A 24,622-nucleotide genomic window follows, 5' to 3' on the forward strand; every position below is an offset into this window, starting at 1 on the left:
CGTCAGGATAACCAATATCAGCTGGCGCTGGCGTACATGTAAACAAACACAGAAAGAACTTGATTTGGTCAATGTGACCCGATTGTCCCACTGAAGACTTACCTGTAAAGAGTTGCTTTTTATGGGTATTACCCCCAACCTCCCCATGTTAAAAACGGCTTTCGGAATACGTGCAAAGGGTGTTTATTCCGGGAATAAACACCCTTTGCAAGTAAGTCTTCGGTGAGACAACATTGACCCTTGATTTTAACCAAAAGGTGCGTGTACAAATTATTGGTGTTTTAAACCAACGCATTTCGGTTTAAAACATTTAGTATTTAGTCGAAATTAGTATAAATTCCAAAAAATAATCCTGTAGATCTGCTAGATATATTTTTAACACATACACAATAAAAAAAAAAAAAAATCATTCACAAATACATTCTAACATTTTGTGTTTAAAAATGGCGGAACCGTAAGGGAAATAAGTCAGTTTATCATACTGAATAGGTCGCACAACTCTCCCATATTAAAAAAAAAGAAGAAAAAACGCGATGAATTCTTTTTTTTTTTTTGTAATTATTTTTGTAACGTAATACTTTTCATAATTTTTTTAATGTAATTTCAACATGACACGTAAGTACATAATGTTTTCATCTGAAATGGGTTGGTTTAAGAAGATGATCACCGATCTACATAAGAACCCCACCCCCCAAAAAAAGAAAAAAAATGACGTGAAAAATATATAAATGTTTATATATTAACACACACACACACAATTTTTTTCTTTTAGTGAACGAACGGGCGCCTCTCTATCCGTTTTTAGTTATATAAGCGCCATCTTGTTTTTGTTATAGAATAAGTTATAACGAACGTTCAGCGAAATTAAAGAATTTTCCCCGAAGACGTTTGTTAAAATACACAAATGGTGGATCAAAGGTAAACATGTGTGGCCGCCGAGGCATCAAACACGTGTAGACCAACCTTGTTGTGATGATATTTTCGTACGGGTGTTTCGCTAAGAGCCAGGATGACGGGAGACCAGGATGGAGAAAAAAAAAAATATCCGTCGTCTTCTCCTGTTTTGTCGAGGTTGCGGGAGGAGAGGGGCATGCGCACTATGGGAGGGGCGTCAAGGGAGATTACTCTAGGAAGGATGGTAGAAAGGGAGATTATTATGGCGAGTTTAACAGCATTCAAGATTGGATTTTAGCGGCTAACTTTTGAGTTTGGTCTTCAAAACTTTTTTTTTTTTTAATTTGACTATAAATTTGTTTTTCCTGATTATTTTACAAAAAATGATGATTTGATATTTAAAGAAAAAAATTTATAATTAAGTTTTTAAACAGTTTGGTCTTCAAATATTGGGTACGCTGTTTTAAAGTTGTACTTTTTCTTTACTATTTTACAAATAAGTGGATAGCAAAAGTATTTTATACATTGGTTTTTTTTTCGTATTTCTTAAAAAATATCAAGTTAATTTGAATGAAATTTACAATCAATCTTTGAACAGATATTATCTATTTAAAAATAAAACGGAAATGAATATATATTTAATTTCCAAATATTTATTAATGAAAAATCAAATTACCCATATGTATTTAATACATTTACTACTTGCATATCATGTTCTAACTTAGAACCTCCAAATGCTTTCCATAACTGCCTACTAGTTTCTTACAAGCACTTGCTGGCAGTTTCAGCCATTCTTCGTAGCAAACTTTCTTCAATTCCTTGATATTCTTGGGATCTCTTGCATGCACCCTTAACTTCAAAGTTTTCCACAGATTTTCGATGAGATTTAGGTCAGATGACTGGCTAGGTTACTATAGAAAACTAATCCCATTATCCTTAAACCATTTCAAAGTTATTCTAGCCTTGTGCTTGGGACCATAATCTTGCTGGAAGATAAAAACCATGACCTAATCCTAAATCTGCAGCACTCTTAAACAGATGCATTGACAAAATCTTTGTGTATTTTGCTGGATTCATTTTCCTTTCTATGTTTGCAATTTCTCCAACTTCATTTGTAGAAAAGCAGCCACAAATCATCACACTTCCACTTCCAAATTTTACAGTAGGAATGGCGTTAGATGGTTTAAATTCTGTGCCCTTTTTCCTCCATACACAAGGGCACATGTTTCTTCCAAAAAGCTCATTTTTAGTTTTATCTGACGAAATAACTTTGTTCTAGAAGTCATCAGATTCACATTGATATTTATAAACAAATTTCAAACGATCTTTCACTTGCCTAGGACTCAACAATAGAGTATTTCTTGGTGATCCAGTATATAGGCCTGTATGATTCAGTGATCTCTTGATTGTGTCCTTGCTTACTTCAATACCTGCTTTCGGCAAATCCTTTTGAATTTCTGAACGAATCAGAAATGGTTCTTTCTTCACGTTATGAGCAATGTAACAAGCAGTAACATCATTTAATTTATGCGTCCGACCACTTTTTAAATGATTTTTAGTATTACTATCCATTGTTATCCAATTTCTCATGACAGCCCTGGCTGTACTCACCACCAAATTTAATTCTGAAGCTATTTTCCTGTACCCTTTTCTATCTTTATGCCTTGCTATAATTTCCTGGCACATATCATTAGTCAATTTCTTTGTTTTAACCAATTTAAAACAGTAATGAAAGAGAAAACTTGCGCAGTGTCTGAGAGTTTTTATCAACTGACCTGTAAGGAGCTGGAACCCTGGGGTTCCTTCTAATTGGTTGAAATATTGTAGCAAGATGGAATGACTGTTTAAGAATGAAATTTGATAGTGTGTTAAACATTTTTGCATATGAGTAATTTGATTTTTTGTTAATAAATATTTGTCAACTCAGTATTTTTTCATTTCCATTTCATTTTTAAATAGATAATATCTGTTCAAAGATTGATTGTAAATTTTATTCAAATTAACTTGATATTTCTTGAGAAATATGAAAAAAAAGCAATGTACGAAATACTTTTGCTACCCACTGTATATATATATATATATATCTGAAAGTTACAAATAAGTAGCAGTTTGAGCTTCAAAATTGTTATTGCCTTCTTTAAGTTTTAGTTTTTTTGTTTGTTTTTTTTAATTATGTCACATAAAATTTCATTTGGTAGTAATTATTAAAGAAAATGTTATAATTAAGTATGTTTAAGCTGTTGAGCTGTGAATGTGATACTCTTCATTGGACAAAATCTTTGTTTAGTAATTTGTATCAGCTAATCTGTTATCACAACATTCATGTTATTAACTCAGTATTTTAACTTCGATGTGTTCTCCTCGCTGCCAAACACTAAACTTTCTCCTTTACAATTTATCCTTCTAATCACAGCAATACCTCTCATATGCAAATTACATTTTGACCTCTGATCTTTTAAGATCACTTCACATCATATAGACCTTATATTTCTTGTGATTCATACACAGTCAGATTTCAATGCTAAATGCTCCTCCAGTTCTAAAATGACAATTTTCAAAAAGTCTAACTCTTGGGTTGTATAAACAATTCTCCAAAACATGTCACCACCAAGTGTAAAACTATAGAGTTGAATGTAATAATCAAAGAAGCAAGCGCCCACATGTGTGTGCCTTGTGTGGCTATACAACTTAACTTCAGGTGGGACCTGAGAGAGAGAGATTAAAGATGGCGGCTGTAGATTTATAACATGTGGTCTCGTAGAATCGCACAAGATCACACTGCCCACTGCACACATATGAAAATGAAGTGTAGTCATTTTTTTTTAATAAAACGCCTGTTGGCAGAGGTGAGGGAGGAGAAACATGATGGAAGTTAAGAGAGAAAGTTATGAGGTGGAAATACATGACAAATTCTATTTGTGTTTCTTTTGTTTCTTTTTTTTTTTTCCTGCTAAAATACCAGCCGAAATAGCTTGCAGTTAAATGGGCTGGTATTTTGGGAGAAAAATGCGTGTACCACTGGATATCAGACATACGGACACATACTGACAGGCAAAACCAGTCACTGAGATGCTGATCAGATGGAGGTTGAAGACCGTAAGAAAGTTGGTAACAGAGTACAACCTGTCTGGATGCGGTACTGGTCACTACAAATAGCAACCTTGCTGAACTGGAAATATTCTCTCTATCATTAAATCATTTCTCTCTGATAGGTTCATAAGAGTAGTGGTTGATGGACAAAAATCAGAGGCCTTCAGTATTAATGCTGGAGTCCCTCAAGGGTCCATCCTGGGCCCAACTCTCTTCCTGATCTACATCAATGATCTCCCTAAACACATACTTAAATCATTCGTTGACATCTATGCTGATGACACGACCATCTATGGCAACACATCAAAGGCTGTAAATGACAAAGTTCTCTCTGATTCTCTCTCCTCTGATCTCGAACGAGTGGTTCAGTGGGGAAAGAGGTGGCTGGTTACCTTTAATGCATCTAAAACCAAACTCCTATCTTTACATCATCAACGCTCTGATCCCCATCTGGCATCAATTGAAATGGATGGCTCTCTGGGTTTGACCTTCACTCCTGATCTGAAATGGAACACGTACATCAAGTCTGTTGCCAAGGTCGCTGGAAAGATGGTAGGATCCTTCTACCGCTCCAGAAGATATCTCACTACTGATGCAATTCTCTATCTATATAAAAGCCAAGTACGTCCAAGGATGGAATACTGCTGCTACATCTGGGCAGGAGCTGCTAAAAACAGTCTATCCTGCCTTGACAGAGTACAAAATAGACTTCATGGCTTGGTAGGGGATGCCCTTTTCTCTTCCCTACAACCACTCTCCCACAGAAGAGACGTTGCAAGCCTGTCCTTGTTTTATCGTTATTTTCATGGCAGGTGCTCGTCTGAACTCCAATCTCTGGTCCCCCCTCGCCAATCTTTTACAAAAAAACACCCGTCTAGCTGAATCCACTGTCAAAAACTTTCCCTACTCTTTATCTATGCCTAAATCAAAACCTAGATTCCATGAACAAAGCTTCTTTCTTAGAACTGCACGCCTGTGGAACTCTGTTCTGTCTGCCTGCTTCCCTCCTGACTACAACTTGGATGTCTTCAAGTCCAATGTAAACAAATTCCTGAATAACCGCCCCCTTAAGTAGACACTCTAAAATATCCACTCTAACGTACTGTACTGTACTTACAATAACCCTTATCCCTGAGTGGCTTCCGGGCTTTGATAAGTGGTGACCACCTTGTAAAAAAAAAAAAAATACTAACTCTGGTGCCACACAGATGGTGTGATGCAATGAAGAAGGAAACTGAGCCAGTACTATTTCTATGTGCTGCCTATATTGAGGCAGCAGACAAAATCAGGGAGATACACCACAATAGTGGGTATCCCGGAGTGAGCGGGGCATGTTATTTTGTGCAGTTGACCAATCCGTTGGTTTTCACAAGTGCAGTGAAAGCGATAGTCAAGGAATACCAAACATGCCAGTCAATCGACCCCGACCCGGCCAGATGGCGGAAAGGTCGGCTGGGAGTAGACACGACTTGGAGTGACTTATGCGCCCCCCCCCTGTATATAGAAATGATGCTCGTTTGTAGAAGTCATCTTTCCAGGCATTACCTCCTCCTCCTCCTCCGCCTTGGGAAGGTGACTTATCAGCTTTCTGAGGCACCTTCAATGATTGGTGTGAGGGAATGGCTACGGGTCCAATACACTCTATTTTCATAATGACTAAAGTGATTTTCTTTTTTTGAGGGTGGGGTAGTGGAGGTAGGGTGTAAAGCAATGAAAGCTGGGTTTCCTATGTAAGAGAAACACAAAAGAAATTCATCTCATCCACCTCATTCATTCATTCTGTATGAATCAGATGATTTTATTGTTGGCATTCGTTTCTACGATATATTTCTAATTAGAATTCTTTTGAAAAAGATATTTTGTCTTTAATGGAAGAACCACATCAAAGTTGCAAACAACCTAAGTGAAAGTATTTCTGTGAGTTAAATATTTGGAAAATAAAGGTAAACAAAGTTCTGGAGGAATTTTAGTTTATGTAAATGAAATAACTAGATTTAGGCTTATGTCAGCGTTGGGGTTTCGGACACGTGATGATGACGTGATGATATGTAGATTTGAGTAGATTTTAATCAATCGTTAGCTGAACGCCGGAGAAAATGGACAACTCAAAGAGGAGTTGGTATCTTATGACACAGGAAGCAGCATCTTCTGAGACAGCCAAGATGTGAAGACATTGTCATCTCTGAAGATGCCGGCCGGAATTGAGAGAATAAATGTTTTATATATAAACCAGGTATGTGTTGTGTTTGTCTACAACTGTTGAAATGAACTATTTTGTTTATAGCTGTTTCGATACGTCCACGTCAATCATTTCATTTTAGAACTGTTGCATAACTAAAAGACACACACTATACAATCCACTAGGTGATACTCGCATATAAAATAACTGAGGTCTATATACACGCATATATATGTACATGAATATACAGATAAGATATAACCCCTTCACACACACACACACACATACACACTATCCAACATGTCAAACAAACTGGATGTCAGTCCATGCTGGTAACTACTGAGCTACAGTCATCTCTCACACATCTATTAATTTTAAACAATTCAAATTTTTTTCAATCATGATCGTGATCCTTAGTAAATATGGCCACCAATGCATAAAGAATAAAATTAACATTGTTGTAAATTTAAGGGGACAGCTCCCAATAATTAGAGAAACGAAGTAATTTGGGTCAAAGATAATCTATAATAATGAAGTGAAAATGTGTGTGTGTGTGTGTGTGTGTGTGCACATTTTTTGTATGTCCGGCAAAGGCTTTTTTCGGGGGGGGGGATCGAAGGGGGGGGGTCACTAATTCTTACAACTCTTTAAATACTCCCTAGATTATAATATCTAGGATTTACGAAAGGAGGTTGCGTCTATCTTTTATTTGAGCGACTTTTACATTTTCGTGCTATTTTTTATTCTCCACATGTTTCTTTGGCTTTTTCATATAAAAGTGAAATTGATTAAAAACAAAAAAATCTACTCGCTAGCCTTCATGGCCAGCAGGTGTTGAAGGCAATCAGCTTTGATCATTATGAGGAATAACCCTTCATATCAGACAATTGCTATTCATTAAGACACTGCCAGAGCTCTTCCTACGACGGCAGAAAGAACTGGCTTTCAGCTAAACTTAAGTGCGTGATTTCATTTCTCCTGCGTGAACTCATTCATTTTCACTTTCTGCATGTCAACTTTTTAATCATTAAATTAAAACGCTTTTCAGTTCCTGTCCGGTTGTGGCTGAGTGGTAAGATATTACGTGTTTTATCACTTTCTTTTCCACCTGCACGTCAAGGCTTCGGCTTCGAGCCTACCTGCCTACTACAACTTTTTTTTTTTGCTCAACACACACCTACAAACCCAGGCAACGTTGGGCACTCACGCTAGTCTCTATATATAAAAATGTGTGTATGTGTGTTTGTATGTCTCCCAAAAATTTTTCTCAGGCGCATCAGACTGGGTCGAGACCTGTACCATCATAAAGAGCAATGCCTCGCTTGAATAATATGTGAGAATTAGAAAAAAACGGTCAATTATTTTGTATAGAAATACATGTTTAAAACAAAGGAGGGCCGGAAAAAAATTGTTCCTTTTTAAACGACTTTGGAAACTACACATGGAGGTCAGGCATTCTTTCTTGAATTGGTTTAAATAAAAAAAAAAAAAACAATGTTATTTCACTGACAGTTTCGTGGGGCGGTGGATAACAAGGTTGCATTGTTAGCTTCAGTTTTCACATTCGAGTACACATAATGGTGGTCTTTTATTTTTTTTGAAACAGGGTTTCTTTTTGAAAGTTTTAACATTTAAACAGGGTTAAAGGCTTTTTATTTGCCATAACATTTTTCTTATTTCGAGGCGTACGTAATGTGATATTTTTTCATTTTAAAACAAATTCTACTTTTTTAAAACTGAATTATTTCCACTTTAGACCGAGTTCGCTTAAACTAGTTTTCACATACTTTCTCTGTTTCTTTTTGATTTACATTTTTATGATTTTATTTTGTTTTGTTTTTTCACATCTCTCTCCAACCAGGCTGCCTACTGCATCTAATTTTTTTTTTCGGGGGTGGGGGGCTCAATATCCTTACTATACCACCTCTCTCCACCCACCACTAGTTATTATTAAAAGAGAATGCTGGAATTTCCTGTTCTGGGACCATATTAAATTATTGGCTGAATTTATTTTTGTGTCTGGCAACAGGACGCTACTTGTAGTTTGGGCAGGTTTTACCAGCCCACAAGTCTGACCATGAAGAGTGCTTTTTGATCAGCTACTCATACAGATGTTCCCAACTACTAGCACCTCTGTCAATGTTGAAGTCCTGGTTATTCTGAACCTGCTTCCGATAATGATACTCTACCAACTTTATCACACAATCAAATTCCTTCTTGCATACTTGACACTCATATCACTCAGACGTTGAGTGCAGACACTGTAGCAGTTGTTGTATTTAGCCAAAGTTGCGTGTTCATAGAAGAGGTTACATGGGAATTCACGATTGATAAGCAGTCCTTAACCACAAGTATATGCACTTTGCGGACAGATCTATGGTGTTTACAACAGGTTCCAGGACTGATTGCCTATCAGAGTGGTCTCAGCAATAACAAGTGCAGGTTCTGCCACACAGAAGTAGAGAGTGTGAGCCACTTGGCATCCAGCTGTAAAGTTCTGCTGGCAAATGGCTACTATACGATGCGACACAATGGAGTGTGTAAATATCTCCATTGGAGGATCTGTAAAAAGTTGAAAAAAGTCTTTGTTCTTATTATCTCCCTTGCTTCCTAAAATGTTCTTATTATCTCCCTTGCTGATTAACTTTCAATAACAAAAGAAAAATACACCAGTAATAAGCATAGACTTGGTGGCAGAAAGAATAGTTGAAAATAAGTCATACACCATCCACTATGACCACAGCAACATAACTAGAAAATGAAGCTATTAAACCTGACATAGTGAAAGAAAAAGAAATAATCTTAGTAGAAGTTAAGTGTCCCGAATGATGTTGTATTAAATAGAGTTGAGAGGGAAAAGATAATGAAATACAAAGGCCTTATGTACGATATGAAAAGAAACTGGAATTTTGGGAAGATCTCCATCATTCCAGTAATTACAGGAGCAACCAGATTCATGAGAAAGAATTTCAGGAACTACCTAGCAAATATACTTGATGAACCAAGTGTAAGAGAGATACAAAAAAATTGCACTTAAAGGGACGATTAGAATCTAATAAAAAGATCTCTCGTTTGGAATGTAGGAGATAGCAGATGAATGATAAGAAATTGCAAAAAAAATTTTTTAAAAGAGAGAGAGAGAGAGAGAGAGTATTTAATGGGAATGGATTAGGACTGTGTCCTCCCTTTTCTCCCAGTCCATAACCTCATATTAGGACTTTTTTTTATAAGATTTAAACTTGAATGATCTTACTAGTTTGTTTTTGTTTTTGTTTTTTGTTCACAATTTTGGGTGTAAAAAAGGGCAAATCCACTTACTTAATAATTTTTTTTTTTTTTTAATTTATAAATTAAAGCCCCATCCACAGCTAAAACAAAAAAAAAAATAAGAAATTGAAAAAAATAGTGCCCTTTTTTGTCCAGTCGCTGTTCCCGAATACTACATCCAGCTGCTACTAGCGTCTCTAACAATGTTAATGTCTCATTTATCTTGACTCTACCTCCACTAATGTTCTAATGACTTCACCTGATTGTTGAACTTCTCGTGCCTGTCAAGATGCCGACTCAACCAACCCATCAACAAAACATAACAGCTGACGTCTTTCTTTCATAACTGGACACTGGCATCTCATTCGTCCACCCAAGGATAAACACTGTTCTTTTCAGGAGAAAAAGTATCCTTTAGTAAGTTGATCACTACTATGAGTTCTTGTAATATAAATAAAATAATTAAATAAAATCTGATTTTCAACTCGAAATAATACAAGGTGTCCAAAAAGTCACTGAAGGGCTTTGAACTCAAATAGATTCTTTATTTTTGATATCTTTCTGTAATTTTAACACAATCTAACTGACAATATGAAATTTAAAAAAAATACAAAATTCAAATAATCTTTATTTATGAAAAATAATGTCTTTTAAATGTTGCCCATTTGCAGCTTTGCATATTTGTGCTTTTTTTCATAACATTAATAGTGATAGATTGCCAAATCTCTGGATTGCGATTTAACTCCCTTATTTCGTTCTGATGTTTTCCTTCAATTCTTGCAGAGTTTGGGGGTTGTTAACATAGACTCGTTCTTTAAGGTATCCCCACAAGAAAAAGCCGGGGCTAGTCAAGTCTGGGGAACGTGGTGGCCATTTGACATTGCCATAGTAAGAGATAATATGCAAAGCTGAAAATGGGCAACATTTAAAAAACATTATTTTTTTATAAATAAATATTGTTTGAATTTTGTCTTTTACTTAGAAAAAATTTCCCAATGGCTTAGTCAGATTGTATTTAAATTAGAGAAAGATATCCTCAAAAATAGAGAATCTATTTAAGCTCAAAACCTTTCAGTGACTTTTTGGACATCGTGTAATAATTAACTACCAGGCTACCTGGCATGCGTAGTCCAGTCATAAAATATGCATAGATATGATGTTTAATTTATGCAAATTTCGCATTTATTATTATTAGAGCCAATCTCCTCCTGATTGTTATATTGTATCCAATATAGTAAAAAAAAAAAGTATGGAAAGAAACTGAGACAGGTGCATACGAGTATTATGTTTTTTTTTTTTTTAAACAGTTCACTTTTTGTAAGTAAACGAAAAATACTCGAGCTGAGATCGAAACCAAAACCTAAAGAAAGTAAGTCGAGTACGATTACCATTAGGCCAGCTTGCCACGAGCTTAAAAAGTGTTTTCAAACCTACTTATTCTTAACATAAGCAATCTGTCATGTGAACAATTCACGCATGTGCGTTCATGAAACAGTTAACAAACAGAGAAAAATCTGATGACTCCCACGAACTGATTTTTCAATTTTGAACCCTTAGAAGCCCTTTTTTCTGGATGAAAACTGATTAAAAACTTTTCCACATGTCTGAATACCCTATATACCAAATTTCAAGTCTGTAAATCAAAAATTCGTTGAGTATATATACAATCACATTGACACACTGATTTTTGCCAGATCACTGAAATTAAGCAAACTTGAGTCTGGCCGGTGCCAGATGGGTGACCATTTGGGAAGGTGAGGTGCTGTATGTACCGCGAGGTAAAATACCAGCTTGGGAAACTGGCACAGTCTATTCTTCTCTCAAGGGTAGACGGGCCTCTCTTAAGCTGTGGTAGGCAACCCATCTAGTGATGGCGTCACGATAAAAAACACCCTTGATAGCCCCTGGCGAAGCATCAAGTATTCAGCTATGGACAAGATTTGAATTACACTACAAACTCGTATAGTGAGTTCAATCTCGGCTGCAGCCGCATGTTACGTTACGTAGGTTGAGAATTGTCACACACACACACACACACACACATTCTCCCTTTTTATAGACATAGAGATAAAGAAGAATCATTTCCAAAATAAAAATAAACTTCATCATTTAAAAAAAAAAACGAATCATCATCAGTTTTACATTTTTTTTTTTCTTCCTTTGAAGATTGTAACGCTGGATACGGGGCAGCAAAACCAGCTACCAACATTCCCCTGTTATTTATTGGAACCAACCGAGAGCACTTTTTAGTATTCTCACTGTTTCCTTAAGCGCAATTGGCTGGATCTCTTTTGCACGTGGTTCCCCAGGAATATTAGTTAGGTAGGACTTCAGGTTCTTCATAAGCCCTCCAATACCTATAATAACTGGTATGATTGATATCTGCCTAAGATTCCAGTTTCTTTTCATATCATACATGAGACCTTGATATTTGGTCTGTTTCTCCCTTTCAGCTCTGTTCAGACCTCCATCATTAAGGACACTCACTTCAGCCAAGGTTGCCTCTCTCTGTGACTTATTCCATATAACTAGGTCAGGTTTGACAGTAGCATTTTCAAGGTAGATAGCTGTAGGGATTACATGGTCGTAATATATGGTATATCCGTTTTACATGCTGGCATGCATTGGAAGGCTTAAATAAATAAATAAATAAATAAATAAATTATCATCATCATCATCATCAGTTTAACGTCCATTTTATGTGCTGATATGCATTGGAAGGCTTTTCGAAAATTTACTCCAGACTAGACAGGTCTTTATTTTTCATTCTCTCTCTTAGGTCCTTTCTTATCATTTCCTCCCGTGTTTTCCTTTGCTTTCCATTTTTAACTGAACCTGCTACCTCAACTGTTCTACATCCACTAACCCAAGAACGCTCGTCCATTCTTTCAACGTGACCATACTATCAAAGTCCACACTTCTGCACACATTTCACTATGATGTCCAGATTTGATCTTCTTCTGACGTCATCAGAACTAAACCTGCCTTTTGACTCACACTAAACATCCATCGTATCATTCTCATATCATTTCTCTTCATGCAACACATATCCTCAACCCTCACTGGCCAGGTTTCATTTTCATACATCATCATACTGCGTACACATGACTAATATACATTTCCCTTGGTCAACAGTTGTAAATGCAAACAAATAAAATAGACCTCCTTCCCCCCCCCCCAAAAAAAAACAATCAGTAAAAAATACAAACAAAGCATATATTTCTTTCTTTTTTTTTTTATAAAAAAATCAAAACAAAGGCAGTTTGCTATTTTTTTTTTAAATTTGAGTCTGATTTTTATTAAAATTCACAATTTTCATTTTTTTTTTCTTTTGATTTGATAGTTTAATCTTTCATTTTTTTTTTAGAAGAAATAAACAATGAAACAGAAAATATTTTAATTTTGATAATTTATAAAAAAATCTTTTTTTTATGTAAACTTTCTTCCCTACACAAAAATGAATTCCAAAATTAAAATCAAAACGTAATGCCGAAATAGTAGGAAAGAATATGGAAGATTAAATTTGGAAATTTATAAAAAAATACAAATTAAAAATACTAATCAAAATTATTGTTTAAAATTACTAATTACTAATCGTATACTAATAAAATATACTATTTTTTATCTGTCTTTGCTTTTTGATTTTCCTTATGTATTTTTAGGAAATATTAATTCCTTATTAGTTCTATATGCAAGGTTTTTGTTTTTATCTTTTAATCTATTGATATATCCTAAATCATAATTGTTTTCATTTGTAGTAGAATTTTTTGTTTCGTTCGTTTTTTTTTTTTCAAATTGGATATGAATGAATATACAGTAGAACCTTGAGATACGGTGGCCCTAGGATATGGATTTTTCAAGTTCCAATGTGAAATACGATGTTTTCCGGCCACTGGCTACGGTATTTTCCCCGCCTTACAGTGTTTTTTTAAATGTTATTTCATTATATACATGTGTATTATATACTTCAGAAAATCCTCTGATTGATCCAAAATATAATTGGATTTATTAATTCAGGTGGATGTCTGTGCGAATGTGCATGCACAGAAACAAGTTTAATTTTGGATGGCAAGATGTAAACAATGGCAGCCACAGATATTAGTATTATTAGCTCACAAGGAGCTTTCACAAAGGTCATTAAAGATCTCTCCGTGACAAGAGCCTGTGGTGTTCCCTGGAAGCTAAGTCACAACAAGTCTCCCCAGGTTTCCATTACTCTCCACCTCTTTCGATAACATTTGCAAATAAATTTGCGTTATCGCACCAGCTGTTTACCATTGATTTTTCATTGGCAGCGGCTATTGGTCTTCACTGGAATTTTAGTGGCAATAAGCCTCCTCAAGGTCCCAGTTCTCTTCACACTTATCTGGCGGAGGCCTGGTCAATTCCTCGGTCTTTCCTTCCTCCTTGACTCTATTTTGTTATTTGGTTTCACTCTTTTTTTTAGGGGGGGGAGTAGTGATGTGGCAATGGGAGGCTTGGGATGGGGGTGGTGATTAGAGAACTTATAGGTATTACTATTATTATTTAAGAAAGATATGTTTCGTAAAATAGTTTGTATTTGAAAATAAAAAGAAAAACTATTAAAAAACAAAAACAAATAAAAACAAGCAAGAACAAAAAAAAATCAAAATATATCGCAAAGACAGATTTTTTGAGATGCACAGAAATAAACAGAAAATTATGATTGGCCCAAGTGATAAACTGACAAACAGGAAATTTTGGATTGGTTGAAAGACTCAAACGACTTTGTTGGTTAAGTGACAATAGTATAATAAACAGAACATTCTGATTGGTTCAAACATTACATCATAAAGGTTAAGTTTCTATTGGTCCAATAACAATGTGTTTCATCATGAACTGGATACTCTGATTGGCTAAGTTTCAACCGATTATTTTTCAATCTAAAATTTTCTATTTTTCATTTTTAACAAACGGTTCTGTTAATAAGAGATTAGATCTAAATATGATATTGGTCCTCAAAAAGTTATATGCCAAAATAAAAACTTACAATTATATAATATGCATAATTACAATGCACTAATTTAAATAATTATTTTATTAACAATGATTCTTTCTTTTGTTTTGTTTTTGTGTCTATCAAATTTTTTCTTGTAGAAATATTAAAATCTTTTTGCCCTAATGTTTTATTGTTCTGACTTTTTTCGGTTTTCTTCAAGGTTTTATATGGAGAGAATTGACTCAGGAGGGAGAGAGGCTAATGTTCCCTTAGTTAATTATTTATTTCTTAACTTACTAATTGACATGAGTAATGTACACAAATGTTACTTCAATGTCTCTCCATGCACATTACCCTGTTTCATTAAGTTAGAAGATTAAGAAGATTAATTGTATATTTGTTATTATAATGTTACTTATTATCTCCCTTGCTTCCTATAATATTCTTATTATCTCCCTTTCTTTCTATAATATTCTTATTATCTCCCTTTTTTTCTATAATATTCTTATTATCTCCCTTTCTTTCTATAATGTTCTTATTATCTCCCTTGCTGATTAACTTTCACTAAAAAGAGAAAATTATACCAGTAATAATATAGACTTAGTGGCAGGTAAGGATAACACTTGTGCAGAGCTATTGTTCAGAATCCCCAACCAATTGAAGACTGCAAGATGGCTGCTCTTAGAACCAGTGCAGAGGTAGGAAACACTTCCAAATTCATAATACATGAAAGAGTATTCTGTTACCTCTCTGAAAAAGATGACAAAGTGAGTGCAAGGCTATTTGTGCCTAAAGAGTTAAAGGCTCAGATCCTAGATCAGCGGCCTGAAAAGATCGAACATATTATGATTGCAAAGACGTAGTCTATCAAACACCTTCTGTAAGTGAGCGAAGTGCTCCTAAGAGTTCTTTGAAAATACTAATATATTGTTCAGGTAGGTCTCAGCAAAATTCTCCATGCCTCCCATAATCTTAACATTATATTTCCTATTTCTCAATATCTTCAGAAAAATAAAAGTAAAACAACACTTTCTTTCTTATCAAATTCCATCATACTTGTGATGAATTTAAAAGTAACTTTTCATTTACGAGAACTCGGTGCGTGTCAGTATTAACGGTTTCAATATTAACTTTAGCAGAATCCTAAAAATTGCTACGCAATACTTTTTCAAAACATCTTATTAATGCATAAAACTATTAAATGTAATGTTTTGGACACAAAAAAAAACAAAAAAAGCTGACACTTGTTTTTGTATTTTTTTCACAATATTTTAAAGATAGTTATTTTACATTGAGTGATGCATTATGGTTATGAAAATTTTTTTTTTACAAATAAATCCTCAGAAAAATTAAATTATTAATTTTAGAATAGAGCGATCTCTATGCTAAAAATTTTAACTCTTCCAAAATTGGTATTTATATTTCTCTCAAATTTATTTTTTTTTCAGATTTATTTTTTAAGTAGTGTTACACATTGGAACCCTATGCCAGTAAGCAGGGATTATGTTAACTAGTATGAATTTTGACAAGGGTTACATTAAGTATATGTTAAGATAACCTGGTGACAAACAGAAATAGACACACCTGCAGTTGACATGATTGAAGCGGTGAGGTCAAATGTTAGGTCACTAGATAAAATGCACTAGAAATGCAGGTGTCAAAATGATATGACAGAGATGGTGTCACGTGTTCAAGGTAGAGTTTCTATTCAGGTTAACAAGACAGGTGACAAGTGTCTGACAATGTCGAGAGAATCTAAGTGAAAGTTGGCGCAAAGCGCTGCCCGTGAATCAGCAGTTTTAAGATGGCTGATTCACGGGCAACATTTTGTGCCAACTTTCACTTAGTTTAAGTAAGAAAAACAAGTTAAGTAATTAGAATTAGATATTGATCTCTCCTCCCATGAAAAATCTCTCTCTAATAAAACCTTTGAAAGGCTTCATTATGTTTCAATGCATGAGTAGATCAACAATCGGGATGGAATCACAGCTCATGCATGTAAAAGCAATAATTGGAGAATGAAGATCAGCAACCGTGCATGTATGTAAAAAGACTTTGTTTTCTTGATAATTCACAAGCAAAAACAAACATGTGCATGCACACCCTATGCCTTTCAGTAAACAAGGGTGTACAAACTGTTGTTTAATGTATAAAATGTTACAGTAGAATTCATAATTATGAAATATGAAAAATATTTGCATATAATTCCTGTTGATGAATTTGAGGACCATAAATAGATTGATTTTTTCTTTTAAAATTTTGAAAAAAAAAAAAAGGTTTTGAATTAAAAAAAATAAATCTTCCAGAATTCCAAGATAGAAAACATTAATAAGTAATACTAGTTAAGTTGTAATTAACAAGGCAAGAATTGTAAAAAAAAAAATAAAAATAAAAAAAAAACAAAAAAAAAACAATTAATATTTCTGTACATCCTTAATCAAAAATATTTTCTTAGAAAGGAGAACATCTGATTAAAATTATCAAAATTATGAAAATTAATTATCAGATCCCAATTTTTTCAAATTTCCAAGGTTTAGGATCTTGTTTACATTCAGCATCCCCTTTACGCTGCCAGGTGAAAGGAATAGATTAAACATAACACTTTATCGAGTTTTATCATTCTTTGAGTTCTTCAATAGGACACACTCAAACCCAAGATAAGTCAAATTTGAATGTATCCCACTGAAGAGTCCAAAAGATGGTGAAACTCGAGTCTAGGCCTTTTGATCTGTGGTTTTCATGGTTTGTGTCAATATTATGTCTGTAAAAAACACACACATATATATATATATATATAAGATTATTTAAAAACTATGTTACATATTGCAGATATGTACCATGGTTTCATTGAGGTGGCTTGACCTTTTACCACTTAAAAGGCCATTAAAAATCTATTTGAATTCGTTTTTAACTACATTCTTTAATGTGCTTTCGTTTTGTGAGTCAGTGATGATTTGAATGAATTTCAATGGCCTTTTAAATAGTAAAAGGTCAATCAAGATCAATGAAACCATGGCACGTCTCTGAAATATGTAACATATAGTTTTTAAATAAATAATCTGTAGCTCTTTATCTTTAGCTCTTAGTGATTGAGCACTCTTTACTGATTTCTTTTCAGTGCATCACGATACTATATATATATTTGATTAAGTTAAGCCTTTTTAAATTTTTATAATGTTTGATGTTCTTTATGTGTAAGTGTGCAAGATCTACTGTCTTGAGTCAGATCTGTTCCAAATCAGAGAAGTTGTTTTTTTTTTCATACGATAACCTACAATTTGTGGATCAGTTGCTTGATTAAAACTTCTTTCTCATCAAATAAAATACCCATCCGGGCACTTTACAAAAATTGGGAATCCAATCAGCTATCCACTTAGGGATCCCCAGATAATTATGTGCCAAATATTTCACAGAACGAGGGGACCAAGGTCTTTTGCCTGAAAGATACAACATAATAATGAATTATAACATATTTGCATTGTACTTATTGCAGCAATAGATGATTAAACATAAAAATGTAGTGGTGTATGAAAGGAAATATTACATCAGATATGGTTTGTAATCGATGAAAGAGATTGGAATTCCATTTTATTATGTGAATAACGTATTATTTGCTTCTAAAGTGTAATTGAAATAGAAACAATAAAGAAGACACACAAGGCAGGAATTAATGACTAGGCCTATGACAACAGCATATTCTTTTCCTTGTTTTTATTATCAGGTATATATCCATTGATATCTCATATGTTTTTATATAGAGTGATGTGGTTGTCGGTTGATTAATTGTGTCTAACTGTGTCGGATATATACTGAAGAGTCAAAACAATGAAAAGAATATACTGTTGTCCTAGCCCTATTAATGACACATATTGAATTATATGTCGTTATACAGGAAAAGGGTTGTGCTATTATTGGAATTGTTTGGGTGGTTTACGGAAGATGCAGAAGGAAACTTTCATGTTTTTTTGGGAGGGTGCAAATGTGTAAATTTTTTTCAATGAAAAATTTATTATATCTATCAGTACAAAGATAATTTGATGAAAAATAATTGAAAAAATGGAAACAATTTTAATGAAAAATTAATAGAAAAAAATGAAAACAATATTCTTGAATAATAATTGGACAATTTTTATGAAACTTTTAGAAAATTAAAATTCTAATCAAGAAGCAAAAAACATTCATTGTAAGGTAAGTTTTTGAATAAATATTAATTTTTTTAATAAAAAACAACTGATTATAAACAAATTTTTTTATATATTTTTTTCTCTTTATTTTTATGATTTTTTTTTTGTTCAAATCAAGGTAAATATTTAGATTGTGAATATATGATAAATCAACAATAACAAACAAGTTTTTTCTTTTTAATTTTTTGTATTAGTGTAAAGCGCTACAGCACCTTCCGGCATTTTCCATAAATCGCTCGTAACAGGATCGTCATATGGCATGAGTACTGAATTATAATACAAAATGTCTGGCAACCAACGTGTGTGAGAGACTTAACTAGAAGACCAAATTCTTGTACATCTGTTAAAGTATGACAACATCCAAAACCAGACATACCCCGATACTCTATGGCTGACTGGGATAGCTTCCGTACATTCATATCTGATTTACCTCTGCACTCCATGTTTAAAAAGGAAGTGTCCTCTATAGTATCAGATCTGACCGAATGGTTAATTGTAGGCATAGACCGATTCACACCATCTAAAAAATTCCAACAAAAACTTAACAGCCAGCCATGGTTCTCCCCAGAATGTGCTGCTGCTATCGCGCACAGAAATCACTTTTTCCATAGCTACCAACGTAATAGATGCACTGAGACTAAAGCTGCTTTCAGGACTGCCAGCAACCACTGTAAAAGAGTAATAAAAAATGCAAGAGAGCTATATGCCCAGTCTGTTAAATCCAAGGTAGCTGATCAGCGGCTTGGTCCCCACCAGTTTTGGCAAATAACAAATAGGATCCTGAACAGAAGTGTGCGTTCTATCCCAACCATTATCAATGGACCAGAGGTCATCTCGTCAGCGTCAGACAAGGCCAAACTATTTGCAAAGAACTTTGCAGCTAATTCTACCCTATGCGACGAAGGCCATCAACTCCCCATATTTCCTCCTATAACACAGAACAAGCTAGATAACATACAAATATCCGTGCATGAGGTTGCCAAGCTAATCAAGAACCTAGATTCCAGTAAAGCAACTGGCCCTGATGGCATCCCAATTATAGTGTTAAAAAAGCTTCAACCAGAACTTGCTCCCATACTTATGAAACTATTTAAGTGCTGCCTTAAGGAGGAGTGCTTTCCGACTCCTTGGAAGACCTCATCAGTTTGCCCTGTATTTAAGAATTCAGGTGATAAGTCATCTCCCTCTCAGTACAGACCAATAAGTCTCCTGTGTGTTATGAATAAGTTGCTGGAATCCATATTAAATAGAGAAATAGTCAACCACCTCAGCAGGAATTACCTTAGTGACACACAATATGGTTTCCGTTCTGCTAGATCTACAGCAGATGTGCTGATGGTTATATCCCATAGGATTAGTGAATCTCTTGACAAAGGCTTCCTTTCTAGGGCAATTGCTCTTGACATATCAAAGGCCTTTGACAAGGTATGGCATAAGGGTCTACTTCACAAGATTTCCAGCTACGGTATAACTGGAAATGTTTTCTCAATCATTAAATCATTTCTCTCCGATAGGCTCATAAGAGTTGCGGTAGATGGACAAAAATCGGAAGCCTGCAATATAAATGCTGGAGTCCCTCAGGGGTCAATCCTGGGCCCAACTCTCTTCCTGATCTACATCAATGACCTCCCTAAACACATACTAAAATCATTCGTTGACATCTATGCTGATGACATGACTATCTACGGAAAGACACATCAAAGGCTGTAAATGACAAAGTTCTCTCCTCTGATCTCGAGCGCGTGGTTCAGTGGGGGAAGATGTGGCTGGTTTCCTTTAATGCATCTAAAACCAAACTCCTATCCTTACATCATCAATGCTCTGATCCCCATCTGGCATCAATTTTGATGGATAGCTCTCGTCTGAGTGAGGCCCCGTATTTTGACAAGCTTCTGGGTTTGACCTTTACTCCTGATCTGAAATGGAACACGTACATCAAGTCTGTTGCCAAGGTCGCTGGAAAGATGGTGGGATCCTTCTACCGCTCCAGAAGATATTTCACTACTGATGCAATTCTCTATCTATATAAAAGCCAAGTATGTCCAAGGATGGAATACTGCTGCCATATCTGGGCAGGAGCTGCTAAAAACAGCCTATCCTGCCTTGACAAAGTACAAAATAGACTTTGTGGCTTAGTGGGGATACCCTTTTCTCTACCCTGCAACCTCTCTCCCACAGAAGAGATGTTGCGAGCCTATCCTTGTTTTATCGTTATTTCCATGGCAGGTGCTCGTCTGAACTCCAATCTCTGATCCCTCCTAGCCAATCTTTCACGAAAAACACCTATCTAGCTGAATCCACTGTGAAAAATTTCCCCCACTCTATATCTCTGGTGCCTAAATCAAAACGCGGATTCCATGAACAAAGCTTCTTTCTTAGAACTGCACGCCTGTGGAACTCTGTACCGTCTGCCTGCTTCCCACTGGACTACAACTTGGATGTCTTCAAGTCCAACGGTAACAAATTCCTAATGAACCGCCCCTTTAAGTAAACACTTCATCAAATCTCCACACTAACGTAATGTACTTGCAATAACCCTTATCCCTGAGTGGCTTCCGGGCCTTGATAAGTGGTGATCACTGTGTAAAAAAAAAAAAAAAAAAAAACAAGAGGATAGAATCTATTTTAAGAGACAAGGGAGGTAATTTATTTATATACTCTTTTTTTTAACAAAGTATCACAGATAAGCATTAATAGTCTTAATATATAGGATAGAATGATAAGTAAAATCATATGATAAAATGAAAAATGTAATTATATGAAATTAGATTTTCCAGATGAACATTTCTTGTTTAGCAAATGACGCATTATGGGAATGTTTTTAAATATATGTTTTTGTTTGTTTGTTTTATTTAAAAGTAATATTTTACATGAAATACACAAAAACATTTATACAAAAAATAAACATTTAACATTTGTAATGCACAAAAACAACTTCAGACTGGGATCAAAGGGTAGTAAGTGTTCTGGTTATACTTAGACTTGGGAAAATATGCATCCTGCAATGCATGAGGCAGTCAACGTATACCATTATTGTTGATCTGAAGCCAGATCTGCAGAGTCCCTGCAGCTTCTTCCCGATTCAATCAAATTATCTGCTGATTGTCTGCTTCCATTTCAGTTTTGATTTTCCTCTTCTTCTTTTTCCATCAGAGTTTCATTGGAGCACTTGGTTGGTAATTCTCTCTCAGGCCAATCTTAGGTTATGTCCTTGTCAGCTTAGACATTGTTTGCAGATTATTGACGATACTACCTATTTGGCTAGTGCAGTCTCTGACTTGTTAATTGGTAATTCGATCGTTCCATTTAGTTCATTTTTTTTTTTTTTTACATAAACGTCACCACTTATCAAGGCCGATAGGCCACTCAAGGATAAGGGTTAAAGAGTGTAGAGTAGTCAAAAGGACAATATAGTAATCAATAGTAATGGAAGTTCGGTAAATTTGTTAACTTAAGTGGAACGGCTCATCAGAAATTTGTTCACGTTCGACTTGAAGACAACCATATTATAGAAAGCTGGAAAGCAGGAAAACGGAAGACAATTCCACAGGCGTGCAGTTCTAAGAAAGAAGCTTTGATCATGGAATCTATGTTTAGGTTTAGGTACAGATAAAGAGTGGGGAAAATTATTGATAATGTTTTCAGCTAGTCTAGTGTTTCTTGTGAAAGTTTGGCGAGGGGGGACCATAGATTGAAGGTCAGTTGAACACTTTCCATGAAAATAACGATAAAGCAGAGACAAACTCGCAACATCTCTTCTGTGACAGAGATTGCAGCGAAGAGAAAAGGACATCTCCCAACAGGCCACGAAGTCTATTTTGAACCCTATCAAGGCAGGACAAGTTTTTTCTAGCAGCTCCTGCCCATATGTGGCAACAGTACTCCATCCTTGGACGTATCTGGCTCTTATATAGATAGAGAATTGCATCAGCAGTGAGATATCTACTGGATCGATAGAAGGATCCTACCATTTTTCCAGCGGCCTTGGCAACAGATTTGATGTACGTATTCCATTTAAGATCAGGAGTAAAGGTCAAGCCCAGAAGCCTGTCAAAACTTGAGGCCTCCCCAAGACGAGGGGCATTCATTTTAATTGATGGCAGATGGGGATCAGAACGTTGATGATGTAAAGATAGAAGCTTGGTTTTAGATGCATTAAAAGCAACCAGCCACTCCTTTCTCCATTGTACAACATGATCAAGATCAGAGGAGAGAGAATCGGAGAGAACTTGGTCGTTTACTGTCTTAGATGTGCTACCATAGATGGTAGTGTCATCAGCAAAAATGTCTACGAATGATGTAAGGATGTGATTTGGAAGATCATTAATGTAGATCAGGAAAAGAGTTGGGCCCAGGATGGACCCCTGAGGGACTCCAGCATTTATACTGTGAGCTAATATATATATATAATATATATTATAATATAGATTCTTTCTAAGGAATTCGGAATCAAATGCAACTAATTTTTTTTCTTGGATGAGATGCCAAATTTCACTTCCATATAGAAATGTTGACAAAATGTTGTTGTTATAAAATGCTGAATTTTTTGGTTTCTCCAACTGTTCAGTTCTCCAACATAAAATTAAAATATACTAAAAAAAAAAAAAAAAATCCCATAATGCAGTTCTTTGAGAAATTTCTAAAATGCAATTTTTTTGTAAAGATTTTATTCATGATGCCAGTCAACGGACAATGGACAACAATAATCTGGAAAACAAATAAGGTTTTCTAAGTAGTTTATAAGAAATTTGATAAATGTGAACTGTTATGGATTATTAAATTATATTATATGCTGTTACTGGTCCTGTAACCTATCAGGGTCATAGGGGCAGAGCATAGTGGATGAACGGTGGACCAGTTGGTTCCACTTGGTGTGGTGGTCGGTGAACGCCTGGGTAACATCAAAGCTTTCTCCTGTTCAATCAAGCATGTTGTTAGCCGACTGTCTGCCCTGTCTTCTCTTTTTCTGGAGTTTTCCTTGCAAGATGGTCTTTACAAATCCTTCTGAGCATGTTAGGTGTCCATACCATCTGAGTTTCTTCCTTTACTGGTAAGTAAGTTTTCATAGTGACATAATTGTGGCGTGACCATTCTGTGGATTTCATTGTTGCTGAAATGATCCCTGTCTTCTGAGGCATCTCATTTCTACTGCTTGGATCCTCCTTTGTAGGCTTGTGTTCAGTGCCTTGCATGTTTACACCATGATTGCAATGATTAATGTGTTTAGTAGTTTCACTGTGAATAATTGTCTCTCCATTTAGTCTATATTTTATGTATTTTTGTCAACAGAAATGTAAATATGTTTTTGCAATAATGTCAGTAGGAAATTTAAATATAAGAAATTTAATATAATGTGAATTTAAGAAATATAATATGCAAATATGATCTAAGAAATTTAAATGTTTTTGCAATAGTGTGAGTAATAATAATTATTAAAACGCTAATTATAACCCGACTACTACTACTAATAATAATAATGATTATGGCAACAATAATGATAGAATTCAGCTGCCCAGAGAGCTCTATTCTTTTACCATAGTGATGCATTATCACTAGTGGTAGCTGATAATTATTTTTACCATAGTTTTCCATGTTAAATTTGCATTTTTTTTTTAGCATTCTGCTAAAGATATTTTATTTGTATTTCAGCACTTACCATCAATGTCCGTGAATCCAAAATCGTCTCCAAGATCAGCAGTAAATAACACGCGTCCAGATCTCTTCAAAATTGCACGGTCTGAGAGAAAATAAAGATGTAAATATTGATTCAATTGTACCATAGGGGCGTTTGAATATCTCAACCATTTTGGAATAAAATTGATTGGTGTTAAATTGTCTTTCCTGTCTTTAAATAAAATTATGATTTACTTTAAAAATTTTTTTAAATATAACTCCAAGTTTTAATCATTGGCGGCCATGTGGTTTTATTATTATTGTGTGTTACATTTACTAAAAAAATTGATTAAAACACAAATTGATATAAAAAATTGACACAAAAACATTGATTGAAAAAGAAATTAATGTAAAAAAAAAATTTGACTAAAAAAT

At 34.8% G+C, this 24,622-nt stretch overlaps 2 protein-coding genes and 1 long non-coding RNA gene across 9 annotated transcripts in view; 1 reads left to right on the plus strand and 2 right to left on the minus strand.

The window, feature by feature from the left end:
* The window catches only part of LOC145243648 (cyclin-D-binding Myb-like transcription factor 1), a 90,229-nt gene extending 89,106 nt beyond the window's left edge, over positions 1-1,123 (minus strand). For all 7 annotated transcript variants that reach the window (XR_013862920.1, XM_080106692.1, XM_080106694.1 and 4 more), the window contains exon 1: positions 964-1,123. The gene's annotated coding sequence lies outside the window, so the exon portion shown is untranslated. The remainder of the gene's footprint in view (positions 1-963) is intronic.
* Positions 1-24,406, plus strand: LOC145243652 (uncharacterized). Its single transcript, XR_013862921.1, has 2 exons — positions 1-257; positions 24,224-24,406. It is a non-coding gene; the product is annotated as an uncharacterized LOC145243652 (long non-coding RNA).
* Positions 12,691-24,622, minus strand: part of LOC145243649 (dehydrogenase/reductase SDR family member 1-like) — a 69,538-nt gene continuing 57,606 nt past the window's right edge. The window contains exons 9-10 of the mRNA XM_080106695.1: positions 24,231-24,311; positions 12,691-17,827 (exon numbers count right to left, since the gene is read on the minus strand). Coding sequence (XP_079962821.1) covers positions 17,688-17,827; positions 24,231-24,311 — 221 coding nt within the window. The 3' untranslated portion in view covers positions 12,691-17,687. The remainder of the gene's footprint in view (positions 17,828-24,230; positions 24,312-24,622) is intronic.

Source organism: Euprymna scolopes, chromosome 22 (assembly GCF_053919585.1).
Source record: "Euprymna scolopes isolate OS-2025 chromosome 22, ASM5391958v1, whole genome shotgun sequence".
In the NCBI taxonomy this organism is placed as follows: Eukaryota; Metazoa; Mollusca; class Cephalopoda; order Sepiida; family Sepiolidae; genus Euprymna; species Euprymna scolopes.